Raw genomic sequence first — 27072 nt, 5'->3', positions numbered from 1 at the left:
TACGGATACTAACTACCTACTCAGAAGTACAAATGAATGGAATACAAGGTCAGCTGATTTTTATTTATATTTACTTGACTACACTACACCCTTTGTTCACGACTGTAGCCAACAATGCAATATTTGAATATGAGGAGCGACAATAATCAATAACAATACGACTGTTAACTATTACCGTGTAATCTCTTTAACTTCTTTTTAAATGGAAGTTTACAGGCGTATCGTGTTTTTTAATGTAGTAAATTATTACCTTCGCGATAGTTTGAACGTATATCTATACGAAATACCGGAGAAGTTGCTGCAGAAGTTACGGTACTATTCCTTATGATAATCTGCCTTCGTAAGTACAACCAACGAATCTACAGATATTTACAAATATTTTTAAAGTTAATATTGTTACCTAAAGTATTACCTAAACCTAAATTCGAAACAAGGTGCACCTAGCTAGCCTACTTAACCTAGAAAACGTAATTTACTGAAGACCAACTGAATTACTTGTTACAAAATTTAAATAATTATTACTACTCCCAATTTCTACCAACAAGCACTAAACACCACTATATAAACAGCACTAAATGAATCAGATATACACAAAATTAAGCTATTTCAATAGGTTTTCACTACTTTATCACTACAATAATGCAAGAGCTCACTCAACAGCCAACCGTTCTCAAGCGCATCCAACAATGCAATCCAGCCGAGTGCAGCCCTTGTAAGGCAGACCCTCCGATGAGGGTGGGCGGCATCTGCCATGGTTAGGTAACTGCGTGTTATTGTGGTGGAGGATAGTGTTATGTGTGGTGTGCGAGTTGCAGGGATGTTGGGGACAGCACAAACACCCAGCCCCTGAGCCACTGGAATTAACCAAGGAAGGTTAAAATCCCCAACCCGGCCGGGAATCGAACCCGGGACCTTCTGAACCGAAGGCCAGTACACTGACCATTCAGTCAACGAGTCAGACAGTACCCAGGAGTTAATATATGAAATGATCTTCATTGCAGTAATCATATTAATGAGGTTGTTGAGAAAGGTTACAGATCTCTTCACATGCTTATGAAAGTATGTAGTGGCTGTAGTAAGGATGTAAACGAGAGGGCGTATAAGTTTCTGGCAAGACCGCAGTTACAGTATAGCTCCAGTGTATGGGTCCCTCACCAGAGCTACTTGATATGAGAACTGGAAAAAATTCAAAGGAAAGCAGCAGCACGATTATTTCTGGGTGATTTCCAACAAAGGAGTAGTGTTAGAAAATGGTTGCAAACTTTGGGCTGGGAAGACTTAGAAGTAAGGAGGCAAGATGTTAGACTATTTGGTATGTTTCAAGCTCTCAGTGGAGAGTTGGAGTGGAATGACATAAGTAGATGAATAAGCTGGAGTGGAGTTTTTAAAAGTAGGAAACATTATAATATGAAGATAAAGTTGGAATTCAAGAAGACAGATTGGGGCAAATATTAATTTATAAGATGGGGAATAAGGGATTGGAATAAATTATCAAGGGAAATGTGTGATAAATTTCTTTGAAAATATTTAAGAAAAAGCTAGGTAAACAATTGATAGGTAATCTGCCACCTAGGCGACAGCCTTAAATACAGATCATTGATGACTGATCCACTTGTCACCCTCCTTCTTGCTAAAATGTCACAAGTCAAATGCTGTCAGTAGCAGACATGGATACTAATGCCATGTTTATCTCAGTCCCTGGCTTTGGATTTGAGCTCATGATGAATGAAGGTACTCTTCAGGATACATTACATCTAAATTTATAAAATGATTTCTTACCTGTGAGTATAGCCCTCATCTGCAGGATCTGGAATGTGGTACAGTTTCTGGTTCCCTTTTTGTGTAACAGAAATTCTTGCTCATAGTAACATTTAGTGAGGATAACTTTCCATATGTATCTTCTTGTGTGACTGTTGCTTGTTAAACATATTTAGTATTCCATTATCTCATTGGCAACATTCAGGTTGTTATGGAAATTATGTTGGGAAGCAATGTAAAAAGTCACTTAGTACATTTTATATTCTCTTACAGACAACAGCACATCGATAGGAATGTTTTAACAATCTTAAGATTTTTGGACACCTTCATATATCATTGATATCGACAGGTTACCGGTATATTGACAAAACAACATATAATACCAATATAGTTGGTCGGTTATTGGACATTTTAAATTTTCCAGCTAATTCATTCCTGGTTGCCAGCGTTTTGCCCCAGCGTGCTAAGTTGGGCTCATCAGTTGGTAAATAGCACACCTACCAAGACGCATGACTAATGCATATCGTGGAGGCCACTGCGTAGGCTACTTGGCACTACCGGCAGTGCCAATGCACTATGAGAGACTTTGTCTCATTTTCGAAAATTGATGCCTACCTGTGTTTATTGGAATTCTGCGCTGACAATGATACGACTATCTGCTACACTATTTTTAAGCATCATGCAAGACAACATTTTACTGGATTTTGTCTGGTGACAGAGTCAGAAACATTGATTTCTTACTAGTCAGATGACGTTGGAGATCTCGTGTCCTAGATTCAAAGACTATTTTGAGGAGCATATTGTGGGAGCAACCATATTATGTTGGTCAAGACAATGCATATCAAACTGCAAACCATCAAAAGAAAGGAGTGAGAAGCTGGTAGGACTTACAAATCGCAAATCCCAAACCATCAAAAGAAAGGAGTGAGAAGCTGGTAGGACTTACAAATCGCAAATCCCTTCAGGAATTTGGAGAACGAATAAGATCAAAACTCCACAAATTGTATTCAGAAGAGATCGAATCTGTATCCCATGCTTGAGGTAGATTACAAGAAAGGGTTTACTCATCCTCCTAGAGTCTGCAAAAGACAACTGAAAAACAAGCTTCCCAGTGCTATGAGAATGAGGAATGGATTACAATATATGCACCCTCATCAAACAGACTCTCACAGTCACCTCCTCCAAGGTAAAAAACACAGGAGAACTGTCTCAGAGTTTCAAGATCAGAACTGGTGTGAGACAAGAAGATGGCCTCTCACCTATTCTCTTCAATCTGGTGCTCAACAAAGTCATAAAGACCTGGGAACTTACAGTGAGCAATCTTGGAAACAAACCAGTTACCATTGGAGCCGGAACACAGAAGATCAAGATCAGGAGCCTTGCCTTCACAGATGACATCACGATCTTAACCAACAACTCTAAGGATGTTGCAGTTGCTGTTCAGTCCTTACATGAAACAGCAGTGAAGACAGGACTACAAATATCATACGAAAAGACCAAGTACTTTGAGAGCAAGCCCCTTTGATGACCATCTATGGAAAGATTTGAAAAGTCAATCGATTCCGGTATCTTGGTGAAGGGATCCACCCCAATGGTAGAGACGGAACCTCCAACTTAGACAGACGGTGGTGGTGATTATTGTTTTAACAGGAAGTACAACTAGGCAACCACTAACACTAATCAGAGAGAAAAAATGGAAGGGAAGACAGATGTGCCAAACTCAATGCCACATAACAGTATACTAGTTTCGACCCTTCCACTGGGGTCATCATCAGCCTCAATCACAACTGGAAAAGACATTACATGCAAATTACAGTCATCAGTATTCAATATATCACATTGGCATGTCTTGATTCACTGATATAACATGTCCCTATATCACTGGTCTTGTCCAGATCCTTTTCTTGCTATTTGCTTTATGTCGCACTGACAAAGATAGGTCTCATGGCGACGATGGGATAGGAAAGGCCTAGGAGTTGGAAGGAAGCGGCCATGGCCTTAATTATGGTACAGCCTCGGCATTTGCCTGGTGTGAAAATGGGAAACCACGGAAAACCATCTTCAAGGCTGCCGACAGTGGGACTCGAACCCACTATCTCCCGATTACTGGATACTGGCCGCACTTAAGTGACTGCAGCTATCGAGCTCGGTTTTTCCAGATCCTATCAATCATCAATCTCAAGATGGCGGCTAGAGTAGACACGCGCAAGCTTAGTGCTGCTGCAGTTTGTGTTGTTTGTGTGGTAATAATCAGAGTTGTTGCACTTTACGGTTCTCTGCATGGGTCTATTCGAGTTAATGAATCGGTGTGTGCAAGTGAAAAAGTGAGTTCTCCTTTTGCATGGCTACTAGCAGAGAGAAACTACTACATTCCGGCGTTCTCTCTGACTGGATGTGCCATTTTCCAGAGTTATAGGCGCCTCCCTACTAGCTCTGAGCCGAACAAGCCTAGGCCTGGTCGCTCAGCAATTAGGGGCTTGCTTTGGCTCCTGCTACTGGCTGGAGATGTCCACTTAAACCCTGGTCCCACCACTTGTGAAATGAAAACAGACATAAACATCTATTGTCAGAATGCAAAGCCTGAACAATAAGCTGTCTGATTGTGAACTATCCCTGCCAGACTTAAGAGAAGTTGATGTGATCGGACTTACTGAAACATAGCGCTCGTGGGCTAGTGACAGTGAACTATCACTCAATGCTAATTACACCATATATTGTTGTGATCGCGCTACTCTAGGGGGTGGAGTGATGCTAGCAGTGAACAGTGCGTTACCGTGTAAACGAAGGACAGATCTCGAACGGAACTGTGAGTTAGTGTGGGTGGAGCTACTCTTTCCTGGATGCCCTGTACTTGTGGGATGTTACTACAGACCACCAAACAGGCCATTCTGTGACCTTGAACAGTGCCTGGACTCAGTCATTGCAGTTCTCCCTCATGGTGAAGTAATTTTAATGGGCGACTTTAACCTGTCTATAAAGTTGTCTTCTCCAACTTCCGGACTGTCAGCTAACAACTCTGACACATACTTTATAGACAGTTTTATTAATGGCCTCGGAGTGAAACAGTTTAATATGTACCCAACCCGTGGACCCAACACCCTGGACCTCATACTCTCCTCATTAGAACTTAGAACAATAACCCCAGGCAGAAACCTTTTCCTGTGCGACCACCAGTCTATTGATGCTACATTCCTCCTTCCTCACCCCTCCTCAAAGCCTCAAAGCAGGACATCCTACCGCCCTACCTACATCTGGCGCCGTGCCGACTGGCCTGCAATGTGTCGTGGCCTGGAATGCCTTCCCTGGAGTCTGCTCAAAATAGCTGATATCGAATCGGCTCTTGACCTGCTGTACGACTGGCTGCAATTAAAGACTTCGTTCCTGCAGGCTACTACCAGCAATTATCAACACTGGATATCACAAGAGACCAGACTGATACTATTTAATAAGAAGAGAGCTTGGCGCCTGTGGAAAGACTTCCCTAACACACACACTCACAATACCTTCATTAAAATCCGCCGCCGTTTATGGTCAGAAGAGACTACAAAACACATGTAGACACTGACACTGAAAACGTCTGCAGCAATCCCAAGCGCTACTGGAGTCTCATCAACACACGGAGAAGGACGGAGCGGATTCCTGTCAGCGTGAACCACAACGACGCAACAGCAGACGGCGCTGATCGCAATGAACTGTTCAACAGGTATTTCTTCTCCAACTACTCCCCTCCCTTACAAAACCAACCGCTTCCTCCCGTTGGTACAGCTTCAAACAGAATCCTATCAACCATAACTACCACACCAAGTGAAGTTCATAACCTTCTTCAAACTCTTTGTATCAACAAAGCTACCGGTGCCGACACTATAGGTCCTCTTTTCCTAAAAAATACTGCCAGCACTCTTTGTGTCTCTCTCTCTAAATTATTTAACAGATGTTTTGGCGCGGGCTATTTTCCTATTGCTCTTCGTCACTTCTTCCTCATGATCATTCAACCTCTCTTAAACTACTGCTCTCCGATTTGGACAACAGCCTCCCCCTCCAATACTAAGCAGTTAGACAGAGTAGTGTCCTTCTTTGCTGCAATTGTAAGGAACAGAAACCCCATGCTCAGAAATATGTCTATGCAGCAGGTATTAATGGCAATGAATATGTCACCGCTGCACATCAGGCGACAGGTAGCTTACCTGAAATTCCTCCACGGAATCTTAAATGGGCATTACCGCTCGGAACATCTTGTCTCACTCTTCTCTCTTCGTGTTCCTTCTCGCTCCACCAGAACCAAAGACCTTCTCCACATTCCCCACACTCAGCACTCAATACTTCAACGATCTTTCCTAATCCGCCTCCCAACACTCTTTAACAATATTAATAGGAGACAAGAGCTTGATATAGCATCAAATAAAAGCATATTCGAGAGGGGTGCAAATAGTCTCTTAAAGATAAGTTGATGTGAAGGGATTATAACATCATCTTGACCCACAACGACTTGGCTATGAACATGGACATTCTCATTGTTTTCGATTTGGACAGTTGTTATTCGTAGGCTGTGTACCTGATCTTGTCATATTTTGTTATGTTTGTTACATTTTATTATGAAAGTTTACGTTTGTTAAATAGTCTGTTGACAGTGCAAGTGAAATTTGCTCAGAATGAATGAATGAATGAATGAATGAATGAATGAATGAATAAATAAATAAATAAATAAATCCTTTGTTTTCCTAGCCTTTTTTTCAATGATTGCAGAGAAATTGGAATTTATTGATTTATTTATTCCAATAACTCCCCTTCCTATAAACGAATATTTGCCGCCCCAATTTGTCCTCTTGAATTCCAACTTTATCTTCATATTGTAATCTTTCCTACTTTTAAAGACACCACTCACCTGCTATTTGGAAAGAAAGCAAGTCCTGAAGGCTCTTCATGTGGCAAAAACAACACTGAATATAGAAGACTTAACTAACTACAGTCAGCTCAGAAGGAAATACAAAGAACTACTGAAGACTTCTAGAAACAAGTATATTGAACATGAAGCAATGAAGATGGCTGACGAAGCCAAGAAGGACCCATTCATGGCATTAAAACCACGTAAAGTTCCAACAACTGGCAAAATAGACATGAATAGATGGGAAAAGCACTTCTCACTCATCCTAAACCAACAAAGATCTGTAACAGCCTATCCAAGAAAATACGTTGAAGCAGACAGGGGAGGCATCACCCTATTCTCATAAAAAGAAGTCTCTGACACTATACTCAAACTAAAAGATGGAAAAGCACCGGGCCCTGATGGCATTTTCAGTGAACACATTAAAGCTTCAATAAATGTATTACTTCCATCCATAACGAATCTCATGAACCTCTGCTTGTTACTAGGAGACATCCCCAAAGCATGGAAAACCTCCACATTGAAGGTCTTATACAAAGGAAAGGGTAACTTGCTTTATCCAAATTCCTATAGAGGGATTGCTCTGGAGAATAATTTGATGAAGATACTCACCAAGCTAATAACCACTCGACTGACGGAAGAAATCGAAGCCAAACTTCCGGAAGAGCAATTTGGTTTTAGAAAAGGAAGAAGTACTCTACACGCAATAAGAAATCTACTGGACGATATACATGACACCTTACGGCTACCAAAGGGTAAATTTCACACAGTGTTCATAGATTTCTCCAAGGCCTTCGATAATCTTAATAGAAACATCATATCGTCGAAACTAGATTCTCTTGTAGAGGACAAGGCGCTCACTCTTTTGATCCATAACATGTTGATAAATAACACTGTCATCATCTCAGACAATATAACCTCATCGAGGGAGATCACGCAGACAAATGGCGTTCTACAGGGTGACCCTCTCAGTCCTCTATTGTTTAATGTAGCTACCTATGATGTGGTCCAAGCGATAAAAGAGGTGACAAACGAAGTAACCACGTATTTATATGCCGATGATATGGTTCTAGGATCACACGATGTTAAAGAGCTACAAAAAGCAATGGATGCACTGGAGAAGTGGGCAGATATAAATGAATTCCAGGTAAACATCGAAAAGACTGTCTACATGATTTTCAGGAAGGGTGGACGAACATCCTCAAGTGACAAAGTGACGTACAAAGCAGAAACATTAAACGACGTGAACAGTTTTAAATATCTGGGCTTGACGATACAGACGACAGCAAACACCTTTAGACTTCATATTAGACTACGTGCTGCGGCAGCTATGAAAGCGATATTTGACATCAAGAATCTAAACAGACTATCTCTCAAGACGGCCATTACCCTGTTTGACGCAAAAATAATCCCTATTTTAACATATGGGCTGGAAATCATTTGGGATAAGCTAACAAAGAATGACCTACACATTCTAGAAAAAAGTCAAAGCCCGATTCTTAAAGACAACCCTGTGTGTGTCTAGATTCACTAGATCAAGACTGGTTTATGAACTCGCAAAGAAGCCTTTCCTAATTGAAGATTTGAGATTCAAGCTTGCTCTACCTTATACAGACCAATGGAAGAAACTCCTGGACGAAAGAGTGGCCAAAAGGAATGATATTTGTCCCGAATTCTACACGACTGAAGCAATGATGAACAGAACATGGACCATTACAAACCAGGACCTCCGACATTTTATCAATTCTATGGCAATTCATGGATACCACTACAAACTCTGCAAAACCAGTATCTTTCATGAACCGGACGAGAGTTGTGTGTGTACACAGTGTAATTTGACTTGTTCTCGTTACCATGTCGTGGAATGCTCTAAGAGAAATAGGCCTATAATCGACTTATGTTTAAATGACATGTAATCGCTTTATATACACAATTTGTGTGCTATTAAATTATACTCCGTACGGCTCTACTTCTAAATTGACGTTTTAGCAGATTTTGGCTCTGTCTGGTGGTTATGCGCTGAAGCATAGACATCCAACCAATCCCAAGCTGCCATTCATATCGATTTATATCGGCAGAGCACGATCTCGAAACTTAGTTGCCAACTCTAATATTTACATTCGCCACGTGGTTAACCTATCTCGCTCAACGTGTATGCTATTCGATACGGTTCGCGATCTTTTTTCATTTTCCTTCAGTAATTAGTGTGTTCTTCATATTGTTGGAGGGTTCTAGTGACTGAGATCAGTGGACTGCTCCCTTTGTAGGCCATAACCTCCTTTCTGTGCCAGCCATTAGCCGTTAGTGATGTGTTATTTCCTCATTCTCTTTTATTGTTAATAATATATTCTCTTTAGTGCCAGATATTGTTAGAAAGTGTAGTTCTTGTGAATTTGTTTTCAATCCATATTCATTCGTTTTTCTGAGTACTGTATTGCAATTTAAAAGGGCTGTTCATCGCGGTTGTATTGCATTAGCTGTTCCCGCGGCAGTAGCGCGCTGGCAACAGAGGGAAGGCGATGCTCATTTGTTTTGCAAAACTTCAATTTAGAAGTAAGGCCGTGCGGAGTATATATATATATATATATATATAAAGACACCACTCAAACTTATTCGTCTACTGATGTCCTCCCACGCCATCTTTCCACTGACAGCTCGGAACATAACACTTAAGGGGGGTCATACACAAGTCATGCCATGTTTAGTTACCACCTGACAAAAATATGACTATTTCCTATATTATTTCAAGTAGGACATTGAAAATCAATATGATATAAAACATCCTAACCTATTGTTTGATATAGTACAAATCAATATTTAATGTAAAGTAGCCACATTATTAATTAATAAATTTTGATAAAATTATTAACCACATGATACAACAAAAACATGATAACTCTTTAAATATGAGCTTACATGTTGTTTTCTTTCCTTTTAATTGAAGCTGACAGAATATTATAGAGGATGGACTAAGATGAAATCACTAAGTGCATTCAAATTAATTTGACAGAGTTTAAAAAATATACATATAATTTTTACATTTTTATGACCAGTTTATATCATTATATTAAGCCTAAATTTTGTCTCAGTTCCATTATTTTAGTTCATCCTATATAAAATTCTTAATTGACCAACTGTGCAAAGTTTCATTTAGATTAGACAAATGGTTCTTGTGATATTACGTTTCTTGTTTGAAAAAAATAAGTTTTCTGGAAATAGCATGTAAAGTTTTCACACACAGTTCTATTCACCTTTCACCTTAGAAGGCTCCACTGCCATATGTTATAGCCTCTGTCTGGATGTTCTTGGATTGTTCTTCTAGTCTGAGTCTTCACCTAGTCCTTCTAGCCTAAAAAGTTGAGTTTTTAACTTCTTTTCAGCTGAATCTACATGTACCTTGTCAAACTTTCTCAAAGCTTCCACAGTATTCTTCCCAATTGTGTTTCCCAATGCCTTCCGTCCTTGTAGACTACTGCTAGCTCCATCATTAAAACCAGCCACTGCACTGTAGGTTGCTATTTGAACAATTTTATTACCATTGCATGATGTTTTGGGACAAATGGAACAAACTTTACAGTTGAATGACTCATTTGCATTTTGGTTTCTCCCTTTTAGACATCTTCTCAGTAACTCTGTTTTGCCAACCCAGATATATTACTTCCAGTTAATTTCACACTTCCATGACACAATTTGCAACACAAAAATTCACTTATATTATTCACTAAAGTAGAAAAATATATAATCCTCTATGACATGCTGTCAGTCAGTATCTTTAGCATCACTGAGAGGTGACCTAATCTCTGGCCCAAGTTTCCTGGCTGATGCACTAGGCCTACTGGTTACATCAATAATAACATTGTCATTATCACCTCTCTCTTCATTAGAAAAGCAATTTCCAGCAAATCTCCTCTTTTTCTGTCTTGCAACGTTCCCTTTTTTAGGCATTATGATCACAATTCACAACACAATGTAATAGAAGCACGTGGAAAGTTTCAAAACAAACTGCTGCTACCGCCAAGGAGTACACAACAGAAACCTTGGAAACAAAAGTTCAAAGCTTCCCACTCTAGAAGACAACTTACTAAACCACGGATACAGGCATGGCCTTCATGTATACTAACCATGAAGCCAGTAATATAAGAAATTGACGAAAAGAGAAACCACAAAACTGCCTGGCGCTGTACATTTGCATCCATTGCTACGTAGCCATACCCATCACATTGTGCAAGCTGTCACTAAAATGCAAATATCTCTAAAACTATGAGGAATTTTTACATAAAACTTTGTATCTGTGTTTAGAAAGCCTCAACCTTTTGTATGAGATTTATTTTTAAAAATGATATTTTAAAGTATAATCTACTGTATGACTCCTCTTAAAGTCAAATAATAATACTAGATTATAAATTCCACCTGTTCAATACATAAGAGTTTTTTATTTAAAGTTAAGAAATAGTTCTTAACATATTAGATATTGGTACATGTTTCACCAATAATGAGGGCCTCATCAGCCTAAAAATCTCATACCTGAAAGAAGGATAGATCAGGATCCTGATTGTTCTTATACGTAAATAAGAGGATACTGTTTTAGGTAGAAATGTGTATATAATGACTAGCAAGTAGAATATAGTAGTTATAGGATAAAAGTCACTCTTTGTGGTAGTAAGTTGTTAATTTTATATGAAAAGACAAAAACGACAAATATCTTGAAGCACTTAGGAGCGAGGACAGGTGTTCGTCGGAAAACGTAGCTATATTTATAATTAACTAGTAGACATGGTTGTAGCTTCTTGTATTAAAAGTCGAAAGGAAAATATGTGAGGTTGTGTAGAGCTTGTGGTGTTATGTCCCTTCGAGAGTTGTAATGTTAATTTGGTTAAGTATGAGGTAAGTTGAAGAAAATATGTTGTGTGTGAGATTTTTAGGCTGATGATGCCCTTATTATGGGTGAAACATGTCCCTATATCTAATATGTTAAGAACTATTTCTTAAATTTAAATAAAAAACTCTTATGTATTGAACAGGTGGAATTTATAATCTAGTATTATTATTTGATTTCAAGTACATTTCAATACAGACCATAACATGAGATTTGTAACATGTAACATACCACTTAGTCGAGCAGCTTGTCTCCTTTCTCCCAAGTCTTCCTAGCCCAAAATTTGCAACATTTTTGTAACGCTACTCTTTTGTCGGAAATCGCAAAGAACAAATCGAGCTGCTTTTCTTTGGATTTTTTTCAAGTTCTTGAATCAGGTAATCCTGGTGAGGGTCCCATACACTAGAACCATACTCTAGTTGGGGTCTTACCAGAGACTTATATGCCCTCTCCTTTACATCCTTACTACAACCATGTGCAGAGATCTGTATCCTACTCTAATTCTCTGACAATGAGATCTATTTTCTAGAAATATAGCACCCATTCAGTCACTCTTTTGTCTAATCCTATTGCACTGGAATGTCCTTCTTGGAACCTGTTTCTGCATTAAAGTACCTATACATACCCTTCCATTTTTCACTAAAATTTGTATGACCACCAATTATGCTTGCCAACATGTTATCTTTAGCTGACTTCTTTGCTAGATTCAATTTCCTAGTACAGTAAGTTCCTTCAATTTCTCCTTACTTCCACAGCCATTTCTAAATCTATTTCTTTCCAACCTGCACCTCCTTCTTAGTCTCTTTACTTCTCTGTTATAATATAGTGGATCATTACTATTCCTTACCACCTTTAAAAGTACAAACCTATTTTCACATTCCTCAACAACTGCTTTAAACCCATCTCAGAGTCTGTTTACATTTTTATTTACCGTTTTCCACCGATCATAGTTACTTTTTAAAAACTCCCTCATGCCTGTTTTATCAACCATACGGTACTGCCTAATAGACCTAATTTTAATATCTTCCTTTCTTTCACATTTATTTTTAACTACCACAAGAGCAGCTTTGTGATCACTAATACCATCTATTACTTCGGTTTCTCTAAAGAGCTCATCTGCTTTTACCTGCACCACATCCAGAATATTCTTCCCTCTAGTTGGTTCCATCACTTTCCGAATCAGATGCCCTTCCCATATTAACTTATTTGCCATTTGTCGGTCATGCTTCCTGTCGTTCGCATCACCTTCCCAATTGACATTTTGTAAACTGAGATCTCTCACTACAATCACGTTCCTTTCCGTATCGTTTCCCACATAGCTGATTATCTTATCAAATAATTCTGAACCAGTGTCTGCGCTACCCTTTCCCGGTCTGTACACTCCAAAGACATCAAGTTGTCTATTATCTTTAGAGATCAGCCTTACCCCTAGAATTTCATGTTTGTCATCTTTGACTTTTTTGTAGCTTAAGAATTCTTCTTTCACCAGAATGAATACTCCCCCTCCGACCATTCCTATCCTATCTCTACGATACACACTCCAGTTCCGTGAGAAAATTTCTGCATCCACTATATCATTTTTCAGCCATGATTCAACTCCTATTACAATATCTGGTAAGTATATATCTATTTAATTACTTAATTCTCTTCTTTTCTTTACAATACTTCTACAGTTAAGCACTAACATTTTTATGTCATCCCTACTTGATTTCCAGTTCCCTGTTCCCTTAACACCGCTCCCTACACCACCCCGTTTCCCTGAATGTACCTCCCTATAAACCTTCTAGACAAATTTCCTAACTTATATGTACCTCTGCAGTTTAAGTGAAGGCCATCTGACCGCAGATCCCTATCTCCTACCCACCCATTAGGATCTAGAAATCTCACTCCCAGTTTCCCACATACCCACTCCATAGTCTCATTTAAATCCCCAATCACCTTCCAGTCAGTATCCCTCCTACACAGTATTCCACTGATAATCTCCGCTTCCTTAAACTACACCCGAGCTGCATTTACCAGATCCCACAAATCCCCAACTATGTTGGTGCTTACACCTGCTTGTCTTAGGTTGTTAGTACCAACATGAAACACTACCACCTTCTCCTTTCCCTCCTCCTTCTCTTCTACTTTCTTCAACATCTGCCTTAACCTTATTCCTGGATAACACTCTTCCCTGGTACCCTTTCCTCCGCACACTTTCCCGACATGTCTAACGATAGAATCTCCCATGACCAGAGCCTCATCCCTACCCACCTCATTTGATTCCCTTCTCTCCTGGTCAGTCCCATCTTTCCTGACAGCTGTAGAAGCTACTTCCTCTTCCCTTTTCTCCATCCCATGACCCTGTTCCACCTGTCTTTTCCTATCCACTACTTCACATTTCCCTTTCCTACCTTTTCCCTTTCTCCTACTTCCACACTTCTCAGCAACAGCTCCCTGTTCCTCATCTTCCCTCGGTTGTTCTACCTACAGTGACTCGTACCGATTTCTCGCAAACACCTGTCCTAAATTCTGATCCGGAATGGAGCCCTTAGCCTGCAATCTCCTTCCTCTTAAAACATTAGACCATCTGTCTTTTACAGTTCCCCCCTTTCCATCCCATCCCTCTTTTACACCTACTGTATCCTGTACATTGTTTGAGGGAGGCCTACTTTCCTTCCTGTCCTGTGAGAGAATCCTAATTATCTCCCTCAAGCTCTCCAACTCCTCCCTCATACTCCTTAATGCCTGGCCACACCCACAGTTCCTACACATGCACTCCTTAGTCATTCTTTACTGAATAATTAAAAGAAAAGGAAAAATAAGATAACTTATCCTGTGCAAAATAAAAGTGAAAGGAAACAAATACTGTCTAGGATAGTTCACAAAGATCACACAACAATAAGTTAATTAATATAGGCTATTACTACACTACAATACTACTTAATTGTATGACTTTTTATTCCTACAACACCCTACAGGATGAAAATTGCTGTTAATTACTGGAAGCAGAGAATAATATACAAGAATTACACAATTCTTAACTGCAGTTAAGTCTACCCTAATTACTACAACAGAATTCTAGTAAGAGAGTTATTACAGATACCACAGATATTAAACTACATAAATATATCACAGTAATAGAATAAACACACTATTTTCTAATAAGTTACTATACTACACTACAAGAATTTTAAACTACGTTCAGATGTATCCTAATTACAATAGGTTATTACTAAGCACAAATATAAATGAAAATTCCAATTAGGCTTAAAGTTAGATATTCGCAAGAACTACCAGTACTCAAGCATTACCAACAAAGTTAAACACGTAGACAGATAAATATTAGTACTACTTTATCCTAGTATGCTGTAATAGAAATTAAACCTGCCGTTTGCACAAAAATACACACGAATATAACAGGCAAGATACTATCTAATATACCGTATCTACACTACAATTCTCAACTGAAATGTGGTTATGTGATTATTACAGATGGTGGATTACTATTATTTTTCCTACTCCGCAGGCCAGAGAATAAAAGTGTCCTTAAAATATGAGGTTGTTTACAATAATTTCTCAAAAGTATTTCTGTGTAAACTACGCCAGGGACTACAGACCAATGTTCTTGCCCAGGTCCTATCCTAACCGTCTGCACGCCAAGAATTAGTCCAGACCAATCGTCTTTCCACACGAAACTAAAGGCCTACAGCCGCTTTGTGGCTTCTAACTTGGGGGCTTAAGCCTCCAGACCCCCTTTGCTTCTCCCTCCAGCTTTCGAAGTACCACTCACTCATTAGTTCCTAAGTACAGAGGTTGTCAGCACTGAGCACCGTTTGACAACTTCCTTCCCGACAAGGCCGCGAGCATGTAAACAAACAACAATCGTTTCGCGTGTGTGAAAGTCAAATGACAGTCATTGCACGGGTGTGAAAATCTTAACAGCCGGGCTGAATTAATAATGAAGTACATAACAAAGATATTAAATCCATGGCCAGCTGGTATAAATTGAAGTTGCAAAGATGGTTTATATGTGACTAGGCTATGTCAGCTATCATTTTTAACATTTATTGTACCGAGCTCGATAGCTGCAGTCACTTAAGTGCGGCCAGTATCCAGTATTCGGGAGATAGTAGGTTCGAACCCCACTGTCGGCAGCCCTGAAGATGGTTTTCCGTGGTTTCCCATTTTCACACCAGGCAAATGCTGGGGGTGTACCTTAATTAAGGCCACAGCCGCTTCCTTCCCACTCCTAGCCCTTTCCTGTCCCATCATTGCCATAAGACCTATCTATGTCAGTGCGACGTAAAGCAACTAGCAATATATATATATATTTATTATGGGGGGGGGGGGATATTTATACTATGAAATGTTGCCCTTTGATCTTTTGGATTCATATGTTAAATTATTTTACATAAACTAAATGTTTGGAAAAGAAAAAATGCCAAGAATAGACTGGCTGCTCATTAGGTATGGAGGAATGGCTTATGGTGGTGGAGAATGGAAAGAAAGTGGGTGGTAAGGGTCAGATGGGGGGCGGTTAGGTAGAGGTATACAATTTGGAAGGTTTAATGTTGTATTTCTTTTTAGTTTATTTTTTATATAAATATGAAAAATTATGTCAAGGTAAAACTTCAGCCGTATTCACACAAGTTTTATAAGGAGGTGTTGTAGAATAAAGCATGCAAAACTTACGTGGAATTCCTTTTAGAGAAGAGATGTGTCCATTGCCATGGCCAGGGACCCACCAACCCACCCCAAAAAGTAGATTTACTTTTATAACCTAACGAAGAGTAGCGCACACCATTTTCCATTGCTGGAATGGCTATGCGCATTGCTGTTTGCTGTCGTAAAATGCGTTGTTATGTCATTGCCATTAGTGATTAGAAGCACATAGCGTTGCTAACCCGCAAAGTCAAAATGCACGGTCTTGTCCACGCCCTACCCTAACCAGTGCAGACCAATGGTGTTTCCTCAGGTAACTAGAGGCCTAAGGCCGCTTTGTGGTTCTAACCTGGGGGCTTACGCCCCCAGCCCCCCCTTTGTTCACTGATGGTCTAGTTTCTAAGTAGAATGGTTGGTACCATTGTGCTTTGCTCGATCACGTCATCTGTGAGAAATAAACATAGGACAGTCATAACCAGGCGTAATTATTGGTGATACAAGCGGTAACCATGGTACTAAATGTTGTGTGAACACCAATGTCAAAAATAATATTAGGTTTCTCATTAATTTCATTGATGTTGTAATTTGGATTAAGGAATTGTTTAATATGAATATAAAGGGTTTCTAAAATGTTAAGCAATGGACCTTTCTTTTCTGTTTTTAAAATGATTAGATCTAGGTTAATAGATGTAAAATTATGTTTGGAGTCTGTCATATGTTGAGCCACTGATGAAAACCGATTATATTTCATAACATTGCCATGTTCCATATATCTTATTGAGAAACTGCAACCTGTTTTTGCTACATATGAGGTCTGGCAGTTTAGAAATTGTAGTCTGTAAAGACCTTATCGCTTTGATTGATTGTGTGTGTTATAAAAGATTAAGGAACTATTATTATTATTATTATTAGTTTCAAAAGCTATTCTTTGATAATATTTCATGAAGATATTGGTAATTTGATATATGTTTGGATTATTAGATGTGAATGAGGAGTAAGTTTTTTTGTGTATTGATTCTCTAGATAGGGTAGAAATTTGGCATCTTTTAGTTGTATTTATTATTTTGTTAATGAATTGTGTATTATATCTGTACCGGGAGGTACACCTCAACCCCGTAATTTTAAAAGAAGCGCCTTAAGGAACGCTATCTCTCTAACAAAACGTGAAACAGCTACGGCAGGAAGTTGGAACATTGACCAGAAGATGTCACCAGTGAATTACCTACTGAGTAATGTTTTATTTTTGAAGTTGCCTAAACTGACTGGATTTATTTGTTTTGTTTTACATCAAGAAGTTTGAACTTTTCTCCATAGATATCATTACAAAAAAAACTGAGGTAATGCACTCTGGTGCAAAGTAAAAGAATTAGTGATTTAAAGAAGTTTGGTGTTCTTAGATTTAACTGAATTAATGTTCATTTATTTTGTTATTTCAAGGTCTGTAACACTTCTTTCTCATTCTGCCAGTTTTTGAATCTGGCCAATCATGAATTTTCTGTAATTATTTTTCAGCCAATAATAGGTTTCTTGTACCTTTTAAATTCGGCCAATAAAAATGAGAGGGTGTGTCCAGATTTAGTCCAGAACCCTCTTGAACCGTCCCCTCGGGTATATAAGCTGGGGCTTTTCTGGCTACCTTGTCTTTTGATCGCTGTATTTCTGAGAGTGTGTGTGTTACGACAGGAGACGGGGCGCCTCATCCTTCGCTAAGCAGTTCAACAGATAAGACCTATCTGTGTCAGTGTGACGTAAGGCCACTAGCAAAAAGAAAGAAAAATGTCCATTCATTCACCCAACATGTGGGAAATATGAGTTTGGTTGATAACATTTTGCATTCTTATCCCTTTATTTGATGATCACTTTAAGATAAGCTATCCTGAAGTCAGTTATAAGATAGTTAAGAATATCTGAATGAACAGTTCATACATAATAAGTGAGAAATTCACACATACCTCCTTCACAGTGTCTCCCTTGGAAACCCATTGGACAGCTACAGACACCAGGGGCAGTGCAACTTCCTCCATTCATGCATTGTGGATAACAGAGAGCTGTTTTGCAATACTGCCCCATGTATCCTTCAGGGCACTGGCAGATCTTTTCATGATTACACCAGCCACCATTAGCACACTTCTTATCACATTCTGGGTCAGGACCTGAACACAGCAAAATATGCAATTTCTTTAGTATATGAAGACTTTCATAAGAAACTTTATATATAGAATGTCATTAAAATATGAAGAATGATAAAATAGCTCCGCCATATCAGAAGTTAGTTCCTATATGGTCAGTATCTCTGTGTTTCTCTCAGACAGTGTGTACACATATCTATGCTCTGTCCTATGTCAGTATCTAACAAGGTAAAGAAGCAAAGGTGTAGTCAAGGCGGAATTCATATGCGTGCTCTACCCTAGTGTCCCCTCAGAATCACACATTACACTAAGCATACTTATTAATATATGTACAATATCATAAAATGCACACAAACAGAAACAAGATTATAGTAGGTATAAAGGTATTGTAATTCTAAAAAGGATGTATTAACTACTGTAAACGTATGTTTATAATTTACTCGCGTTTTCATTCTTCTAGTTCGGTGCTTATTTTCTTTCTGTTTTCTGAGCAGCTATTCTTGGTACACAATAGTGGAACTATTTTATTTCAATTAGATTTAGGCTACATAAAAAAAATTCAAATTAGAGCTTTACTGGATCGTACCTCATAGTCAAAAGAAGGTTTCTTTGCTATTGTTGCTTGTTTTTAGCTGTAAAGCAGATATTTACCAATACACTTCTTTTCTTGCTTTTCTAGAAGCAAAACTTTTGACAACCTGCTCAATGCTAAGACTTTTTGTGATGTCATTCCCAATGACAATATGTATTTCTTTAGCATATGAAGACTTTTGTAAGAAACTTTATATGGAGAACAAGTTTTTGGTATGCTTGAGGGCTGAAAAGGATCTTTCACTGCTGGAGTTGAGACACTGCTGTTGATACGAACATCTCTAAGGCGATCCCAGTATTTGGTAAGCACAATGAAAGTTACTTTATTTTCCTTTAAGCAGGTCAATAAAGATTGCATGGTTTGCATCTTTGCATCACTGATGTATATGTTCTTTAAAATGCAAACACTCTTTAAGATGGGCTGATAGCTCAGGCAGTAGAGTGCTGGCCTTCTGAGCTCAAGTTGGTAGGTTCAATCCCAACTCTGTCTGGTGGTATTTGAAGGAACTCAAATACTTCAGCTTCGTGCCAGTAATTTTACTGGCATGTTAAAGAACTCCTGCAAGACAAAATTCTGGCACCTTGGTGTCTCTGGAAACCATAAAAGTATTTAGTGGAATGTAAAATGAATAATATTATTATTTTAACTCTTTATAAAAGGTCACCGAGCTCGATAGCTGCAGTCGCTTAATTGCGGCCAGTATCCAGTATTCGGGAGATAGTAGGTTCGAACCCCACTATCGGCAGCCCTGAAAATGGTTTTCCGTGGTTTCCCATTTTCACACCAGGCAAATGCTGGGGCTGTACCTTAATTAAGGCCACGGCCGCTTCCTTCCAACTCCTAGCCATTTCCTGTCCCATCGTCGCCATAAGACCTATCTGTGTCGGTGTGACGTAAAGCAACTAGCAAAAAAAAAAAAAAAAGGGTCATGTTTGTACGTGTTTACCAAAATATCTGTGCTATTTAATATTTCTTGAGATGTCATTTCAGGCAATTTTAGAAATCCAGATAATCTCAGAAATTCTTCATGGGCATCATGAAACTTTTTCAACTCCACTGTAATTTGGTTATTATTATCACCAAGATTGTGTTAATTCAGAAGTTCTCACTTCCGTTCATCTCAGGCACAGTATTACTACTCTCAAGAATTCCATCATGATCTTCAAGAACCATGCTTGTGGACTCAAATAAATGTTTGACGTGCATCACTCTTTTGCCTAATTCTTATGTAACTTCATACAATATTGTGAAAGGCTAATCCATTCATCTATATCTATTATTGTTATTCATTTACTCTTTATCCTTGGGCAACCTGCAGCTGTTGTGGGAAGATTGTATAATAAATAACATTATTATCTAACAAGTTTGACCTCTTCCTCATGCTTTTTTATGAGCCTAGATCCCACTTAATTTTTTTTTCTCACTCATTGTGAAATTTAAAGCACTCCCCAAATAAAGAGAATATAATTCACTGATACCAGTACAACCTTCTACACGGCTGTGGCACGAACCATATAAAAGCTCTCAAGTACAAAAACTGTAAAACATGCATGAACTGTGAATGTACAATTGTTACACACACAAACAAATTCACCATTGCTTAAGAATTTAGTTACTGGCCATTACGAATGGATTGCAAGCTTGGAATATCAGCAGATTTGTAGTCTACAACAATGCATGAGATATAAAAGTAATCTGAATATCTATAGATGTTTCATTTAATTTTCATACAGCTTTAATTATTATGGTTTTTGTTGATTATAAGTCAGAGATTAAAAGTCTGGAATATGGGTTAGGATATTCTCATCTGTAGTAAATTCTCTAAAATCTCTGATTCTCTGAATATACACACGCCGTGCGCGTAGAGGCGCACGGCTGTGAGCTTGCATCCGGGAGATAGTAGGTTCGAATCCCACTATCGGCAGCCCTGAAAATGGTTTTCCGTAGTTTCCCATTTTCACACCAGGCAAATGCTGGGGCTGTACCTTAATTAAGGCCACGGCCGCTTCCTTCCAACTCCTAGGCCTTTCCCATCCCATCGTCGCCATAAGACCTATCTGTGTCGGTGCGACGTAAAGCCCCTAGCAAAAAAAAAAAAAAAATATACACACAGTCGTTTGCCATTTGAGACAATCTTTTAGATTATCATTTATCACTAAAAATAATAACATCTTACAAGAACTCTCTAATTTAATCATTATAATAATAATAATAATAAAACACTAGGAGTAAAGCATCTGAAGAGGAAGTGCAGCGTGTCATTGACCTGACCAGGGTGGGGATAATGTAATGAAGGATCGGTGGACCAGCAGCCGGTTGGATTCGAGCCAATGAAAGAGCAACTGTTTTTCAAGCACCTCACTTTGTATGCTGGAGTGGAGACAAAGCAGGACTTCATTAAAATAAGCTCTAAATATCAAATTCCTAGGTATATGGACAGAAATAAACATAAATATTTTCAAATATTGGATGAGGCATGATAGAATCTGATTATTTTCTTTTAAGAAAGAAACATGTCATACTTTGTTTAATGGCTGTATTTCTATTCCTTGTTTAATAGTGTCTTTTTTTTTTGTTATGTCATAGTGTAATATTAATAGTGAACCTGTGTGTTTGACAGGCTGAAAAACTTTTAAGTTACATTTAACTGAGTCGACACTGGAAAGTACGGCTTCCTTCTTAACAAAATACTTCTTTTCGTCCAAGCACTCCCAAATTTTCTTGGTCCAAATATCTTTCTTTTACTTTTTGATGTAGGCTGATTGGTCCCCTAGGTACTTGAATTTACTCACTCTACTGTCTCTGTCATATCTTGTGTTTAGGAATCTTGGAACATTTTTAATGTTCTCCACAAATTCTGTCTTCTCAAAAGAAATTTGTAGCCCTGCCTTTTCTGCTGTCTCTTCTAAAATGTTTATTTGCTGTTTCAATGTTTTGGGGAAATATTGCTATGTCATCTGCAAAAGACTAAGTTTGATGTTCAACTTCTTATATCCTGATCTGATTTCTCGGATTCCTGTTTCTTTCTCTTCTCCACAATGCAGTTAAAGAGGATTGGGTATGGCCATCTGTGCCAAATTCTTCAAGAATACTGAAGAGCATTTCTCTAACCATGGAGTAATAAGCCTGTTTGAAATCTACCCATACAAAGGTTACGGCAAGATTTTTGCTTCTATGACATTAGTACGTGATGATCAATTTTAGATTGAAAATATGTTCTACGCAAAATGTGCCCTTCCTAAATCTTCCTTGATATTTACCAAGCTCATGATCCATTTGCTATTCCAAATGATTTTGAAGAGTTTGATTTTGTAAGTACAACCACTAAAGAGATTATTTTATTCTCTAATATTTCCCAAAAAATATTCTACTTTATCTGGTTATTTTTAATTGCCTTTGTTTATAGCGACCGTTAATCAGCGTATAGTTTTTGTTTTCACATCGCAATGTTAAAATGGATAGTCTTTCTGATGGAGAATAGAAGTTCATCACAGAGTCCATGGTTTAACAATTGATGGTAAATACTGTTCGTAGATGTGGAATACCTTGTTTATACATACAGAAGCTGCCCAGACCAAATTCTCTGCCTGAAATAATAATGGAATATTACAAGTGCAGAAATAAACAGCTCTTTATCTCATTCATAGATTTCAAAAATGCAATGATAGTACAGTATCCAGAGAACTAAACATTTAAAAATCCTCAGATCATACAGTCTTCATCCCAAATTAATAAAAATTATCAAAATAACTTTAACCAACACAAATTCTAAGGTAAAGTTTTGGAGCAAAATGTCAAAAACTTTTACAATAAAAACTGGCCTCAGAAAAGATGACGGATTATCTCCACTGCTTTTTAATATGTTTCTCGATTACATCATGTCACTTTGGAAAAATGAAAACCCATCTACAATCAAAATTGGAGCACAACCCTCAATAAGAACAAACTGCCTGGAATTTGCAGATATTTAGCTCTCTTAGCCCTTGACTTGGCAGAAGTTTGTGTCCAGATCACCAGTCTTCAAAAAGTTGCCTTAAAAACAGGATTACGAATATCATTTGAGAAAACTGAGATCATGCCCATGAAACCCCTGAGCATAATCAAAGTCTTCATACATGATCAAAAAATTAACATAGTTCTACAATTTAAATACCTTGGAGAAATCATCACACACAACTTAAATAAGAAAGAAACATGGATAAATAGAACCAACAAAATTTAAAAATCCCTATTTCTAACCTGGTCCTCGTATAATAAGTGCTTATCAAGAGACACTAAACTCTCCCAGGAGCCACTTATGCTGTTCCAAATTGAAAACAAAAGAACTGATCAGTTCCTCAAAACAGAAAGTAGAATCATCAGAACTTACGTACATTAAAAAATACCATGTCGAAGGAGTCTGGATAATCCTTCCTAATGAAAATGTCTATTGAGAGATTGACCCAATCACCAGCACAATGTAGAAGAAAAGAATTTCATATTTCTTTCACATCTTGCAACTGCCAGTAAATCGATTTTTATGATAACTAGTGATGAGAAATCTCAGAAAGAAGACAGGAGGGCAATGGATCCATGAAATTCTACAAGATCTCAAAGCATTTGGATTCAAGATAGCAGATGCAGAGAACAAAGATAATAACACCCTTCTTAAGACTCAAATTTTCAGCAGAATTTGGTCTTTTTTGTTTATTTTACAATTGCGATAAACACGCAATACTATAACGATGGATGTCCTACAAATAGGTTGTGTTGTCGGAGCTGTTCAACTACAGTTATTAGCAATATTTAAAAAGAAACCTGGTAAGAAAAGACGTTGATGGACTCATCCTGCGTTATCAAATCGGCTCACCGCTGGACAATTTCATTTAACGTTTTGCGAACACAGGAGCTATCCGGAAATGTTTTTCCAATATTATAAAATGTCAGATGCTTCATTCGATGAGCTGTTTGAACTTATTAAGGTGCATGTTACTAAACGAGTGAAATGGTAGTTTAGGGGAAGACCTGAAATTTAATTCTCAAATATTTAAATTATTAGTGGTCTTATCGATAAATATTACATAATTCAAGTTATGTAGAATTAAATTTCCGATAATTTATGTCTCATACATGTTTACCGTACCGGCTATGATAACAGAGACATTCATGAATTTGTATTTTTGTTGCTAAGTCCATATCAACGCCGAACCAGGAGAAAATGGATTAACATAATATAATGAAAATCGGTACATAGAGTCGGGGAATAAAAAACTACAGTCTAAGCTATAAACAATTTTATTCACCCTGGATGAAATTGCAGTTTTGGAAAAGGCACCTAAAATGCATTTTTTACATGCCTACAATAAGTTATTGGTCCTATCGAAGAGTACTGCATAACAAAAGTTAGAGATAATGCAATTTCCGATCATTTATGCTTTACTGCCAGCGGCCGTAGCCGTGTTGAAACACGGGATTCCGTGAGATCTCCGAAGTTAAGCAACATTGGGCGTGGTCAAGATTTGCATGGGTTGCCACGCGCTGTTGGTGGGGGGTAAGGGGATGGATGAACGGAAAAGAACTGACCACCCTACCGCACGCAATCTCCGGCTCAGGCACACCTCTGCGGAGGTTCCGACCTGCCTTCGGGCAGAATACACCCTTACCTTTATGTTTTATTCAGTTTTACCGCACCGACTATGATAAGAGTGGTATTTCAGATTTTTAAATTATTGTGGTATTTCAGAGTCGGAAGAAAACTAAATGTGAAGGCTTACAATATCGAAAGCGCATAACATTCAACTACAAGAACATTATATTGACCATTGTTTGTTTGTTGTGATGTTCTTTGTATCTTATGCTGCCACTCAACTCCGATAGATGGGATCACTGCTGCGTACAGAGTATAACAGCCTGACTGAATATTGGCAGGAAATACAGTAGCTGGGGAGTTAGAAAACGTTCTTCTGTAGCGTTCCATTCCTCTGGTTCATACATTTGTTAGTACGTAGCACATTGGTTCATCATAGTATTCCAGCTATTCGATCCCTACTCTGACGCGCTGTTTTGATTGAGCAGCGTGCACATTTGAGACAGAGGCTCACTTAGTAGTAGTAGTAGTAGTAGTAGTAGTAGTAGTAGTAGTATGATCTGGTCTAGAATTACAATTTAGCTCTACTCCAAATTATAGCGCCACAATTCACTAAATAATTCACAATTCAACCCTGAAAAGAGCCGTTTCTTAAGAAAAGCTTCTTCCGCTTCACTTTTATTAAATCTATATTAATTTTATTCCAAATTAGCAGTGAAGAGGAGCTTTCTCCTCTAGTTTTCAAGAAGAATTTACCTCCAAGTCAGATAGATTTTTTCGCCGCCATTGTAGTGAATTGAGATTTTCCGACTCATTGGGTACTCTTAGCAAAACAGATTATTAAAAGGGCATAATTTTTGCCCTGGGACTCTCCACTATTTGAGCCCCCGCCCGCCGGAAAAAAGACGAAGAGTCTACACGAATCACGATTGTCTGCAGCTTGGTCATTCCAGCTCTAAAAGTTTGGATTGTTAGATCGAAAGCGCAGTACTGATTCACAATTAAGTATTTATTTTCCACCTAGTCGATACAATGATTGCTTAAGGCAATTTTGTATCGACTAGGTGGAAAATAAATACTTAATTGTGAATCTATTGAAGTGCGATACAGACCATGAAGCTGATTTTATGTAAGCGCAGTACTGTTCGTTAAAAGTGAGAAAATGCGTGGTTTTTCATTTGATCGAGAATTTCATATGGAAACATTGCTTTTTAATCGTGTCATTCCTACTGACATCATTGCAAAGACCTATGTTCATTTCAGTTGGGAAAATGTCTAAGACAGTCTTTCTGAGGATGTGAACGGGCAGGTGGAGATTGAGCGTCTGCCATTATAATGCTCCCCAACTTGATTGTGACTGATGGTAGGCAAGCGGGCCTACCGTTAAATAGATATTCCGTAATCCAGTCTTCATATGAGAAAAGACGTTTGGTGACTTCCCCGTCGCGTTTCTAGGGTAACGTTAAGAGCTATGGAATTTAATACAATCTTGCTCACAACGTGTGCACTACCTAACTTAGAATTCTGTATACAATGTAGAATTCCGTAGCGAAGCACAGGTACATCAGCTAGTAAAGAATATACTACACTTCAGGCGGTTCCTATCGTGCGACAGAGGCGGGTGAACTGCTCACTGCCGCCACGTGGAGTATGATTCGCTGTTCTACCGCTAGCGGGAATGACGCCTCTGCTGGCGTTAGACCCGCCTGCCCGCTCATGGACGCGTCCACCCGCGGCGTGCAAACCGCCCGTGTAGACAACTCGACACATATCCCATGGTTCTGTTCCGCAAGCGGGTTTGTAACGGGCGAACAGCGGTGTTTTACCTGCTCGTGGAGAATCAGCCTTAATATGCTGTAGTTTGGCTTCCCAAGTGAGGCGAAACAAGCCGAGGCCTTTATACTTCCTTTCGGTGTATACCACGTGATCCGGAACGTCTGCTGGTAGTTGGAATAATTCTTTAGTTCTACTCTTTAATATTTTATCTGCATCTGATAGAAAAGTTTGAGGTATCTCGTTTATTAGGGGAGTAACTGAGTGGGTAAATAAGAGTAGGTGATACTGAACTATTTAAAATTGAAAATTTCTGGTCAGATTGCAGCAATGGTGAGCTACAAGGGTGTCAATCTTGTTTCATGTCTTGTGGATCCAGTTTAAGTTCAGTGATGAAATTCACACCTAAGTAAAGAATCGCACTTCCGTTGCACTGTGATTTAATTTCACAGTCGTCATTAATGATGATATTCTCCTCCGTTAGCCCACCTTTCTTGATAGAAAGACAAGCTGATTTTGAAGCAATGATGTCCAGGCCGAGTTCCTTAAATCTTTCTATGGCAATCCTGGCTAGTTCGGCAGCAGATTCAGTGTTTTTCCCAAATATTACCATATCGTCGGCGAAACACATTATAGTGAGGTTAGGCTCCTCGTTTGCAATCGAGTAACCGTAATTCCTTGCTAAAGAATCTTCAGATAGTTCTTCCACAATATGATTGGTAGCGATATTAAATAATGCCAGTGACAAAGGGGAGCCTTGAAGCACACCGCGATTAATTTTGATGGGTTTTGTTCCCTGTTTTCGTGTCTGTATCTGTGTTACGTTTTCCTCTTGTAGAGCAATTATCAGTC

The 27072-nt window shown here is 38.6% G+C and overlaps 1 protein-coding gene across 6 annotated transcripts in view; it reads right to left on the bottom strand.

Annotated features, from left to right (window-relative positions):
* LOC136871898 (protein shifted) overlaps window positions 1-27072 on the bottom strand; it is a 198448-nt gene that overhangs the window by 98049 nt on the left and 73327 nt on the right. For all 6 annotated transcript variants that reach the window (XM_067145593.2, XM_067145594.2, XM_067145595.2 and 3 more), the window contains one exon: window positions 18113-18313. In XM_067145593.2, the coding sequence (XP_067001694.1) occupies window positions 18113-18313 (201 nt within the window). The remainder of the gene's footprint in view (window positions 1-18112; window positions 18314-27072) is intronic.

The sequence above is a fragment of the Anabrus simplex genome, chromosome 4 (assembly GCF_040414725.1).
Source record: "Anabrus simplex isolate iqAnaSimp1 chromosome 4, ASM4041472v1, whole genome shotgun sequence".
Taxonomy (NCBI): domain Eukaryota; kingdom Metazoa; phylum Arthropoda; class Insecta; order Orthoptera; family Tettigoniidae; genus Anabrus; species Anabrus simplex.
Note: the sequence above shows the minus strand (reverse complement) of the source record. Positions and strands in the feature narration are given on the sequence as shown.